The sequence below is a fragment of the Lepisosteus platostomus genome, chromosome 9 (assembly GCF_059453375.1).
Source record: "Lepisosteus platostomus isolate fLepPlt1 chromosome 9, fLepPlt1.hap1, whole genome shotgun sequence".
NCBI lineage: Eukaryota > Metazoa > Chordata > Actinopteri > Semionotiformes > Lepisosteidae > Lepisosteus > Lepisosteus platostomus.
This window is the reverse complement of record NC_142619.1, coordinates 45,905,128-45,918,790: the sequence shown is the minus strand read 5'-3', so window position 1 is coordinate 45,918,790 and position 13,663 is coordinate 45,905,128. Positions and strand designations below refer to the sequence as shown.

General features: G+C 36.4%; 1 protein-coding gene across 1 annotated transcript in view; it reads left to right on the top strand.

Moving 5' to 3' along the window:
• The window catches only part of ccdc136b (coiled-coil domain containing 136b), a 42,135-nt gene that overhangs the window by 14,032 nt on the left and 14,440 nt on the right, over positions 1-13,663 (top strand). The window contains exons 3-4 of the mRNA XM_088645225.1: positions 8,911-9,276; positions 10,694-10,768. Coding sequence (XP_088501351.1) covers positions 8,911-9,276; positions 10,694-10,768 — 441 coding nt within the window. The remainder of the gene's footprint in view (positions 1-8,910; positions 9,277-10,693; positions 10,769-13,663) is intronic.

Here is a 13,663-nt window from a genome sequence, read left to right as displayed (position 1 = left end):
TGCTAAATACTCTTTAGTAGTAAGTAGTAATACATAGTATTGTATGTAGAGTATGTAGAGCCCTCGATGTCTATCATGTTTTCATAAAATATATTGGTATCTGTGAATTGTTTTTTTGACCACAGGTGTACCACACATTTAATGTACAGTATATGATGACAACCAATGCTTTATTATATTTCTTAATCACTGACAGGACTGGAACCACAGATACATCCTTTTAAGAAGACCGTATGTTGAATTAATAATGATTTTGGAGGAATACTTTGTGAATACTTATGTGAAAAATTAGTATCTTGAATGGATTCTGACCATTTTCATTCTTAAGCATGTTGTAGCTAGGGATTTACTTTTGAATTCTGGTTGAAATAATGTATTAAATAAGATGGAATTAAATGGAAATAGATCTTAAATACTGGTTAATAACATACTTCACAATGATATAATACATTACACTCAATATGAGGATTCAAAACATTTTCTTGTAATTGCCACAATAGGTCAGTAGCATGATAGAAGGCTAATTAGCACTACTACCTCACTGAATTTTAGTCCAGGATTTAATTCTGGACTGGGATTCCATTTTTGTCAAGTTTCCTTGAGCTTTCAGTGTTCCTGTGGGTTTGTGTTGGGTGCTATGATTTCCTTCCACCTTCCAATGCTGCATTAATTGTGTATACTGTACGTGTCCTGTGATAGACTGGCACCCTGTCCAAGACATGGATTATGTGTCTTTCTGACAATAGATGAATGGGTACAGCAATAGGTGCACTGATAATATTTAGTATAATTTGCAGTATGCATCCTCTTTATGATATGTATTTTTAATACATGGCATCATTATATTTTTACTCTTAATCACCTTCAAAGTCTAATACCAGATACAGAGATGACATTTCATATGTTTTGATATATTATGTAAGGTTCAGAACCTAGAAGAGGTATAAGTCTGTTGAGTTACAACTACTTTATTAACTGCTAACTACAGTATATTCAAAGCTTGCTTGTTTGTAACAAAGTGAATGCCAAAGAATGATGCAGATATTCAGTGTGTGGTCTGTGTATAACTCACAAAGCTGTACTAAAAATATTTGTACAGATTATTGATATTATGTACAATACTGTGCTAAATGAGTAGTAAGATACCATTGGGTGATTAATTGAATCTTAAAAACAGTTGTTCTTCATATGTCCTGGAGGGATACTTTTTGAGGTACACAGTATAAATAGCTCGTCATTACATTTTTTGTTTGTTATTTAGTTATAATGGTGTATAATAGTGCAAAAGCTTGCTCTGCCATGGTTTAAAGAATCAGTAAAAAATGTAATTACTCGTGGAACTTGAAGCATTATGTACTGTACTGTAGGTCCCTGATGTGAATACCTACAGTAAGTTCTAAGCAAGGACAATTTATAGTTTTGCAAAGGAACTGCTAGTCTTCAGGCTGATTATTAATAAACTCATATTTTTTATTTCAAAAGAAACATTAATTTCAGTACAGCAATACAACAAGATTTGGAAAAATAATTATAGATTCAGTGCATTAATATTTCTTTTTAAGATGCAAAAAACAACACATTTTATAGAACAGTTCTTAATTCTTCACAGTTCTGTACATAGATTTTAAACAGAAGTTCAGGAGGAGGTCAAAACCTATTTCCACCTACAGTACCTACAGTGTGTAGAGATATCACACTCCTTGCTTATTCGCTTGCACTTGGCTTGTTTCTGTATTTCACCCTCCACCCCATCTTTGTCCTTGCAACGTACTGTACACTGCAAGCCCTGAGGGTTTCTGTCAGCCCTCTCTTTAGGCTGTGGTTCTCTGCAGACAGGTACTGTAAGTTACTCCTCAGTAATGCTTGCTTTTTGAATCATGCCTCTTCTCCACCTTAATTGCAGTTTGACCAAACTACTGGTTTGTGTTTCCTTCCTGAGTGATAAAAAGTTGCACTGAAAAAAGGTTTGTTACATTTTCTGTTGCACCTCAGAGCTTTCATCTTAGATGAATATAAGATTACAAAAAGGCTACAAATGAGATGAGGCCATGTGGTGCATCCAGTTTACATGATTGCTGGGAGAAAAGTGATTCATTCAAAAGTGATATCAGCTTCTTGAAAAAGCCAGGAAGGATGTCAGCTGAGAACATAGCTGGGTGGCCTCTTAAGAACATAAGAACAGAAGGTTAAAAATGAGAGGAAGCCATTCAGCTCATCTAGCCCATTTGGTATTTAGTATTTAACTGATCCAAGGATCTCATCCAGCTGTTTTTTAAAAACAGACAGGGTATTGGGTTCAACCACATGGCTAGGTAGCTTTTTCCATACACAACACAGGTCCCACAGACTCCAAATGGGACCTCTGACGTAATGTTTTCTTGAACAGGTGCATGGATACTGTGGCATTTCATTACTGAGTCATTGCTTGCAAATCATTACCTTTTAACCTCATCTCATAATCCTATATAATTTAATCTTTTACACGGTAACCAAACTAATCATAGTGATAATTCTGTTGGTAGTTTTGAAAGTAATTCAATTACCAATTAGCTTTAGGTAGCCATTTAACAAAATGACACTTTCATGTAATGTTTTCAGTGTGTAAATATTGAGTTTTGTAAACTATGAAGATAGTAAAGGAAGCTTTAGAAGATATTAAATTAGTAGAGACTGTAAATTTTGTATCTCACTTACCTGTATGTAACTACCTTAGAAGAGATAATGTCACTGCATTCACTGATCTGAATCTTGTGCCTCTTGTAGTGTGTAGTGACAATATACAGTAGTAAAACTAAGGAGAAAACTCAGTTTACATTTTACACACTTTTGAATTGGTAAGCATTCAGTCCAGCAGACTGAAACATTAAAGCTTTATTTATAAAGCCAAAACCTGCAAAAGTGTTTGGTTGATACTGTATCTAAGCAAATAACGCTGGAAGAGCAAAGCGTTGGGAGGAATAGCAGAGACCCAAATCTCAGAGTAAAGAGCAGTGCTCGGAAAAGAAAATCATTTATTTCTAAAACTTACAAGAAAAACATTCTGAATTAAAAGAATGTCAGTGTGCAAGCTGCTGCAGGTTGTCACAAAGACAGAGACATGGTGATAATTGGACAGGTCCATGTACTGTAGCTGTCATCTTAGTAGCACAACACTGGCAGCTTTCCAAGTCTGTATCCAATCGGTTGGGAAGGCAAATCATCATTTAATTTAGTCACTGCACAGCTAATTATAAGTAAATAGAAAAAATGAAAAGCAATTACCCTTTCTGCAAGGCATTTATACTTCCATATTCATATGGAACAGTTCCACAGGGCTAACCACACAAATATTATTGTAGGGAAGAGAGAAAAACCTACATGCTTGCAAATACTCATATACTGTACCATATCTCCTTTTTTCCTCTTTTGTTTTTTATTCCTGCAGTTCCATGTTGGACATATTCACTATTCTAGCCCTCTAAACATCCAATAATTATTATTCCTGACACAAGGATTAATTAGGTACCTCCTTGTATCAAATTAAAAGATTTTATTGATTTGGCCTTTCCAGTTGCCTTCTTTTTATAGGTCACAGGTATAGCTCAGATGCTGCAATGATATCATTCACAGGAGAGAAGAGCATGCAATGTAAACCTTACCAAATAAACTACATAGGAAGGGGATGTTGTTTTGGACAATTGCTAGAATTCCCTGTTTTGTAAACTTGCTCTCTCCCATCTTTGCTGGAGGTGGGTGCGCAGATATTTATTATTCTTTTTATAAAGGTATTTACTTTAAACATGTGCAGCACAGAGGCGCAGTGGTTAGCATTGCTGCCTCTCAGAGCTGGGACATGGGTTCAATTCCTGGGGTGCTACCTGAGTGGATTTTGTATCTATTTCCTATGTTTACATGGATTTTCTGTGTACTGCAGTTTCCTCCCATAGTCCACAGACGTACAGTACTGGCAGGTTAATTGGGTTCTGAGGAAATGGGTCTGGTGTGACTGTCTGTGTCTGTGTCTGTGTGTGACCTGTGATGGACTGGTATCCTGTCCAGGGTGTATCCTGCCTTTCACCCGTTTGCAGGGATAGGCTCTGTGTGGCTCCCTCACGTGCTCCTCCATTCCACTATGTGGAAACACTTTGGTCAGCAATTAAAGCTGTGAATCTTTTTGGGTAGGTCTCTAGCACACTAGTATGGTGCAGTTTTCACCTTTTCATTTTTTCTAACATGCTCAAGTTCTGTCCAGTCAGTTGGGGATCATTGAGGGACAGGAATTGCTACAGACTTTCTATCGGATTAAAGTCAGGATTTTGATTCGGTCACAAACTTTCATTTGACCTTATGCTTTGGGTCACTGTCCTGGTGGAAGGTGATATTTCATTACAGTTTTAAGTCCTTAGCAGACTGAAGCAGGTTCTCCTCATGTACTAACCTAGACTTTGCTCCATGCATTCTCTTCTCCTGACAAGCCATCCAATCCATGCTTATAAGAAGCATTCCGACAACATACTGTAGTTTAAAAAATATTTTTTTCCAGAGGAATGGCAATGCCTGGGTGATGAAGTGCATGTATTTTGTGTTTGGCAAATATGATATCAGAAGAGTTCCAACTTTGTCTGACCACAAGATCTTTTGCCACATGTTTGCATTTGCAGTATCACTTAAATGTTTTGTTGCAAGTCCATACTGTATTCGAGAAGGGTTTGTCACTCTGCCATACAGGGCAGCTTTGTGTTGTGTCTAGGATATTGTCGATTCATGGTATTTTTTTCATCTCAGCTATTGAACGCAGTAGCTCTCTCAAAGTCACTGCAGGCCTCTCAGTGTCATCCACAACCACTTTCCCAACTGCTCAGTTTACCCAGAGGGACAGCCCAATCTAAGCAGTGTCTAGGTAGCAAAATACACCTACTACCTCATTATGATCAACTTTTCCATGTTCATAGGGACATTGCCTTTGAATTTTTTATAAGCTGCTCCTGATCTCTGCCTTCCTACTTTATCCCTAAGTTGTTCGAAAGCCGTTTGGTCTTCAGTGTTGAATGTTTGCTAGAAATTCAGTACCAGACCGAGATGACAGAGTAATCTTGCAGAGACAAGTGTTTATACTTTAAAATCATGTGAACCAGTATTACTGCACACAGACAGAAGCCATTCAACTCATCGTTGGACTTATCGAAGTCTTAACTAATTTAGGTTTGCTACAGTATAGTAAGGAGAATGAATACTTATTCAATCAACATATTTTAGTTTTTTATGTTCTTTGCAGTTGTTGCTAACATTTAACTTTGTCATCCTTAAAACTGTTTATTTGAAGTATAAAGTAAATTAAATAAACATTAAAAATGAGCATACAGCACATCATTTGTAAATCAACAAAATTGGACATCATTTGACGGGGAAGAATGTTTTTGAAAGACACTGTACAATATATACAATACATACTATATTCATTTTATAATGACAGCATTTTTGTTTGTGTTGACAAACTGTATAGATTCACTATCTCTTTTCTTTAAAATTTCAATTCAGTTTTTAGGTACTTTTTTAGTTTATCTTAGATTTTCTTCTGATAGTTTTCTTCATTACCGATGAAAGGTAGTGAGAATCTTTGAAGTTATTATTGCAATAAACTAGTGAAAGAGCACAATATACATTCTGTAAAACGTACTGTACCAGCACACAGGCAGGAACACATTTAACTGACTGTGAAATAGGTATTACATATAATAGGATAAGGGGATTTTATTTCTGTCTGACCTGAGCTAAATCTTTAAGCCGGTGACCTTTCTTGATTAGGCAGCCCTGTAGGCCAGACCTGTTGTAGCAACAAAGTCCTTAGAAGACGACATCTGCTGAATCAGAGTCTGGGTTGAAGTGCTGAGTTCTTTAAGAGTTAAGTTCAAGTTCTATTTTAATTGTCGAAACTATTTTTTCTAGTGTTCTTGTAATTTTACTCTAATAGCATTTTTGTAAAGGTGGAGAATGATCAAAGCGGTCTCAGGATTGAAAATGACAGTGTTACAGTATGTACTGTACTATACGATCCCCGTTGCCTGGCAACAGGAGCACAAGCTACACACAGTATTCTATATCAGACTTGCTTAGATATTCCCCCCTTTTATGCATTCTCTTTTATAAAAGACATTTCTCTGAACTCTCAAGTTAACTTTCTCTCTCATTGACATATGTGGTGACTCTGAATCAATTGAAAGCAACTATCTGCTTCTCTGTCCCTCATAAAACGGTAAAGAACTCAGGCAAAGCTTTACATAATGCCTCATAAAACTACAATATCATGTGACATTCTTGCTCATTGACAATTTTTTTTCTTTGGCATTAAAGGCAATCATTAATTAAATGCGATCAAATAAAGACTATTATTCTGAGCTTCGTGGCCAGATGAGAAAAGATAACAGACGAATCGGAATCCATGTTGAAAATGAACAAGTGTGGGTGTGTGGTGTTGTGGCAGTTGTACTTTTCCAAGTCAGAGAAGTAATTACTTCACTTCAGTCCTTTGGTGTGTGAGTAAAATAAGTGAACTATAAATTAAAGTAATGGATAGAAAGTGCATAGTTTTAATTAGCGCGTTCCTCTCATTTTACACCTTTATTATAAAAAAGCGTCCGGAAATTCGATCCAAGTAGAAACTAATTTTAAATGGAAAATACGGCTCCAAATTAAAACCGTATAAAAATAATCTATTAAAATATAAGTTAACTGATACAGAGGAAAAATAGGCTTGAAGCACATGCAGCTGTCAGTGTTTGCAAATTAGTAAGAAAAGCAACTATATTTAGACTGTGCCTTCTGTTTGGGCTTGAGTGACAGAAGCCAAGGATAGCAGGAGCAGAAGGTCGAGACACAGGAGGGATTCTTTGGCTGAATATTCTCTCCTGGACGACCCAGCTCGTATTGCATGTTTATCGTGACTGTTTGTCTTCCTTCCATCTTGCTGCTGACATTCCGAGAATTCAGGTGGATGTCAGCTGTTTTTATGTGCATCCAGGACTGGTATGAAAGAATGTGCTTTATAAACCATTTGAAGAAAGTAGTACATACCGACAATTTAATATTCTTCTCTGTGAACGACCCTGTGGAATTCAACCTTCCGCAACGCCGCGAGATACGAATTTTATTGAGAAGCTAATTTCACGGTTTAATTCTGAGGTTGGTTTTTCTATCGAGCCACAAGATGGCGTCATTGAACATTTAAAATTGAAACAGGATTATGTTGAGAAGTTTTTTTTATTTATTCCCCGATCTTCCAGTCCTTGTATATCTTTCAATTTTGGGGGAATTGCTTTACTACATACAGTATGGGTTCATGACCAAACGCTGACAAACAGAACAGGTGTTTTGCATTTTGGATTCTAGCATTACAGGTCCTCCAAATCATGATTCAAATAAGGATAAGACATTAAAGAGGTACAAACAGGCGTTACAAGAAGAGCCAGATATGACTGTGAAAACTGTGGAAGCGATAATTGGTAAATTGTAAGTGCAAACAAATGAGAATTATTTTTAGACAGTAGGTTAGTGTGATGACTGTTGTAATATACTCAAAAAAAAAGAGTACAGAAATAAAATAAGAGAAACAAAGAATTGTTTAAAGGGGAACTTAAAAGGCAAGCTGAAATAGTCATACTTATTGCAGATCAGCCTTTCACCTCTGATATCACACAGCAGAGCATTATAAATGTTATTGAAAGCTGATAATATTTTATGTATGAATCTTGTGCAGTCTTGTAATATATTTGTTTGCTGTCATTTTAAGTGTATAGTATATATACAGTTGGATAAGAATGTGGCACAGTGGTAAGAATTGATGCCATGCATTAGTATTGCAGTATTGGTGGGGCCCATTCCAGAACTTTGTGAAGTTTGTTTGTTCTCCCTGTGTTTGTGTGGGTTTCCTTCCACAATCCAAAGACATACTGGTAGGTTAAATGGCTTCTGGGAAAATTGGATTGGTGTGAATGTGTGTTTCAGTCCCTACCCTGGCATCCTGTCCAGGGTGTACCCCGCTCATTGCTTGCTGAAATAATTTCTGGCTCCCCCGTGATCCTAAATTGAATAGAGTGGTTAGAAAATGGATGGATGGAAGAAATTTTATTTTTAACTGGGGAATGCATTGATATAGTTCTGAAATCCACAGGAATCCTGTGCTAGAAACTAAAATAGGAGATCTAAGCTTGTGCATTTTAGTTCCAATTAAGTTCTGAGCAAATGAGTTCTGAACATTTTGCAATTTTGTAAGCACATATTTTCAATCCACCAGAAAACGATGCCTTCTAAAAATCATGCTTGGAAAATCAAAGTTGCACATTTGCTTCTTCTTACTTAGATTAGAAAAGACATTAATGCATATGAGTAATATTCTGAAGAGAGCAAAAATACAAACATTTTAATTCTAAAATGAGTTGGAGCAAATTGTTCAGATTTTGTTCCACGGAGTTTCATGAAGGGAATTTGGTAGCTGCATCAGGGGAATGGTGCATAAATGAATCTTCTCTAGTTTTAGTTGATTAGCTGGCTCTTAAAGTAAAACATGAGTGAAGACTTCTGCAACTTCCTATAGGCTTGTCAGAGTCTAAACCTTCTGCCAGGATCTGTGGTGGTTGCAGCATTTAAAAAAAAATAAGTGGCTGTTTTTAATTCTTCCTGTGCAGTACAGGTTTAATCACTGTAAACTGAGAGAATTCCAAAGATGGAAGGCATGACATCAAAAGAAAGGCTAATACTGTATGATGACTAGAAAAACCAACACCCCCTATTGTCTTACTGTATTATACTGTTAGTGTAAAATCCACGTCCATTTGTAAATAAAGAAGACTTATATAGATCTTAACATGACAATGGAACTGTGGCCTCTTTCCTTCAGTGGCGGCTAACTATTTTTCAACTTCTTTCTGAACAAAGAGGACGCCTGCGATGAGAGGCCTGATAGACCTGGGCAGGAGGACATGACTGCTATGGAGAAAGAGGTGAAGGAAATTAATAACAAGGAAGAAGAGAAAGAGGTGGCAGGGGTTAAGGAGGAAGAAGAGGGGACAGCAGTCAACGACAGCAAAGCACAAAAGGAAATGGAGGGAAAAGAGGAGAAAGAAGCGATGGATGAGAAAGAAAAAAGGAACCTGAAGGCAGGAGGAGACTATGGTGAGGAACTAATACCCGAAGAGCAGGAGTTGGAAGAGCTGAGGTCCCAGGTTCTTCAGCTGCTGAATGAGCTAGAGGAGGCAAAAGAACTCTCCCAGAAACATGAGGAGAGCTTCAATGAATTGCAAGGTAGGAAAGACAACTGATACTTTTAGAGAATTAATATACAGTATAAATTGATTTATATTTATATATAGAATACCTCTTCTTGTTTGTAACCTTTCTTACAGTATGTTCTAACTCTTTGTGTAAAGAAGTGCATCCTGTTCTAAGTTATATATGCATTTCAACCTCGTTTCCCTTTATGTTCAGTATGTACAGTAATTGATAGGATTTTGAATACTTTGGTCAGACTGCCTTGTAATGGTCTCTGTTCAGAACTCCGAAGGTTTCTTTTAGCCTTATTGTAGGACTTTCCTTTAATAACAGTAATATTTGTTTTGTGACATGGTGACCAAAACACAAAACCCTACACACAATGTGGCACACAATATTCTAAAGATGGGCATCCATTTAGAATCTGTCAACAACAATAGGTTTCTGTTGTGTAAATTAAGTAAAATGTGTAGTAGGAGTCATTTACCTGCTGCACTTGAGAGCAGTTTGTACAGGGGAAGGTGAGTTAAACTTTACATGCTCCCACATCTGACAGCTGCAGTCCCAGTGCGTACATTGTGTAGACAGCTGTTCAAGACTCTATTGTGACATCACTGCTGGGCTCTCTCAGGGAATGCTCAGCTGCTCGGATCTCTGCACCCACGGTATCATTTCAGAGTAGCTCCAAGGCTGCCATTTTAATTCTTGCTGAGTCACTGCTTGCTGGACTGCAGTGGGTCACCTCCTTTCAGCACATACTGTCACTTCACAAAAATATAGGCTTCTCTGTGTCCAGAGTTTTAAAAAGAAACACGACTGTTTGTCCCTAGAATTGCATGTATTTTAAAAGAGGAAACTAAAAGAAATAAAAATGATATGAAGTCTGCATAGGTCCACTTTCTCTGTGCATTTTACAATTTTGTAAATATTTTAGATCCCAAATGACTTCCAAAAAGGGGATTTTCAATTTCTTTTAATAGTAAAATAAATCTCAGGATTGTTTTAGTGAGATACCTACAAACGTAAAATGTAGATTTTTACTGTTCACAAACATGTTTAGGAGTTTTTTAAAGTAATGTCACATGCTGTAGCCTTGAAGTCAGACAAGGGGAGAACAAAAGAACAGAAACAAAAAAAAGGTCACTAAGCCAATTGTTTTTTACATGGCCTAAATCCAAAATATTCATGTGCTGTGACTTTCATTTTATAAGGCAATGCAAAATGGGAAAAACATTTAAGAACTATGTTACAGAAAAACACATCATCTCATGCAAACTGTTGAGTAGTATTGAAATTTAGGTCTACAGAAATTGTTGGCAGATTCACCTAATATTTTGTATTCTAAATGGAATTTTGTTTCTGAAAATTTTCTAAATGAATGTGAGAAAGTGTTCTCCGTGTCCGTGTAGGACACCTCTAAGTGCATCATTTCCAATTTCCCAACCAACAGGGCTGCTGGAGGATGAAAGGCTGGCCAGTGCACAGCAGGCTGAGACCTTCACCAGACAGATACAGAGATTACAAGGTAATGATACCAAATTATAGTCCATTTGTATTCATTGATTTTAAGTCTTTAAGTGTGAAGTCTAAAATAAGACACCAAGATATTATTTTTTCATGCTGCTCTACATGCATATTTAAGGAGTTCTCAGCCATATAAAAGATATATTACTCTGGCAAAGATGCATAAAAAGATATATAACACATGAAAATAATATATAAACAAAGAAACACTGTACTATGGTGTAACCATATATTAATCTTAAAATTTTATAGATGAGAAGTCTGTTTGAAATCTGTCTGTTGTGTCATATACCATACTGTATGGTGTTAAAACATAGACAATGAACAAGACTCACTAAAATGGATTGGATGTGCTTCAGCAATGGTTTTTATGGAAGATTTTATGTATTCAGAGGGAGGACAGATACAGCAACATCAGTATTCCCTAGATGTTGTCTAGATGTCAGATTTCAGGCTCACAGAGAAGGCCCTCTTTTCCCAGAAAACCCAAAGCAATCACATCGGAGAAGGGCAGAAGAATACATAGTGAAATCAAACATAGAGAAAGGCAACATTGATATTGTTCCTCCAGACTCCTGCAAGATTACAACCTTTGGCCCTTGAACTAAATGGAGAAAGAATGTCTGGGAAGGAGCAGAGCACTTTGAGAACCAAAGCTGTCAAAACAAGGAAGAAAGAGAGTTAACCATAACTGGATTGCAACTGGAATCCCACATTGGCCTGATCAGACATCTTCAGGTCCATGGACATCTATCATCCTCAACTATGAGGGAGAGCCTTATTCAGCTGTATAAATGAAAGTGATAGGTTTATTCCGTGCTGTGGAGCCTTCTTTGGGTGTAAGAAAGATAGGGCAGTCAGCAAAGATAATATAGCATGGGAAAACAAAAGCCTGGATAGAGGAAGAGGCGGGAGCAGGGGAGAGGCAGAGTGGCCAATCAAGTGGTGCGAGGTCGAGAGGGGTGAAGAGAGGTGTGAAACAAAACCTACAAATGAATAGAGAGAATTAGAAAAAAAAGTCTGTCGTTGAGAGAAGGGGGAAGGTGTGAATGAAGTTTCAGGATAATTTTAGTTTCTAATGTCTTTCTGCTATAGGAGTTAAGAAACCCTTTTTTGAGAACACAGACGGAGCGATCAGTGTGATCATGGCCGTCAGAGGTGAAATGAGAAACTTTCATTTCAGAGGTGAAATGAAAGTGTCAAGTAACATAAATTGAGCTCATTGAATATTTTTTTATCGACTTCTGCACTTCTTATACTGACTGAATCCTAGCAATATGATAAATCATAGAATAAAGTTTTTGATTTATATCATGAACTGTATAGTTTCAAGACAAACATATAATGTACAGTATATTGATATTATAGTATAAAGAAATTTCAAACTGTAGTGTGAGGAGCTCCGTTTATACAACTGGAATTGTGCTATCAGCTCTTTCGTGCTGCTTGAAGTAAAAAAAGCTACCTGTGGAGTCAACTGATGAACTAAGTAAAAATAAAATACAACTACAATGTATTGTATTGGAAGTGAGTTTTTTTTTCAGGTTCATATTGAATACATTAACCAGCCGGTGAAGTTCAGCAACAAGTGTTCTCTTGATTATTTCATTGCATGCCAAAGGGTTTGGCACTAGACACCACATTAATATCATTATAGTAATTGCATTAGCACAGAAGTGTTTTCATTTATGTTTTCTATTGAGACACCAAATCAAGTCACCAAGCTAGTCAGCACAAAACACACAAATGTTATACGACTATGCAAAAGCAATGTTTTAATACTGCATGAGTTCTGGAATTCAATCTGTTGCCAGAAAGGTGTCATATAAGATTTGGGGAATCATTTACACCAATCACAGTACTATTTCAAAGCCCTGGATTTCATCTTCACAGTATACAAGCCAGTACAAATGTAAGAAGGAGTGGAAATACATTGTTCTGTCTTCTGTGTGATATTTTCAAAATTTATAAATCTATAATATAGAACAAATTAAAGATAGCTTCAAAGATTTTAGAATTCTGCATGGTGTCTAAAATATCTATAAAAGTATTTTTAAAGCTATGAATTTAAAATAATTTCATTTGAATTACTCACTTTAAATGTTTGATATTCATATATATGCTGTTTAATTGTTTGCAAAGGTTGAAAACAATATTTTCCTGATATCTGTGCAAACAGATTTCATCACATGTGATTTCTGAAGTGCTGATTGTTTGCAATTAAATTGACAGTTTGTCATTTTATGGGATTCACACATAAGGCTTGAAGGTCTACCTTCTGTGTTCTAATTAATTACAAAAAACACTTTAAATGTGAAGACTGTAAATACCAAAATAACACCATGGCCAGAAGTGAAAAATGCAGTTGACTGTATCTTGCCATTTGTTGTATAAAAGAAAGCTTTTAACAACCAAATCAGCACTTTGCAGAGGTATACTTTATATACAGTTCCGCCAATGAGATGGGAAACAAAAATAATGTAGAACAGAATTAGTTAATTTGTTTAAAACTATTCTACAGTAATCATAATAACAGAAGAAACAAAATATTGATTTACAGTATTTATCAGAAATTCTTCACAAGACTAAGTATTTCTTTAAATGAAGTCCAACAAAATCTAAGTGAAAATCTTCAGAACTATATAGAGACCTTCGAAAGTTTCTTCTTGCCCTGTGGTATGAAGGGAGGTAACACAAGGAAGGCGTTCAATAGTAGCACACATCATGATAGTTAAGGTCACAGAGCTCCACACGAAAGAGGGTGGCTATAGAATAATCCACAAAAGACCTGAATCTAATACTTGCTGTACTTTGGTATCCACTATCAAGAAGTTTAAGGATGTAATTGCAAGGATGCCAAGAAGAGAATTCAAGTACTGTACATCTTGCCAAAGGC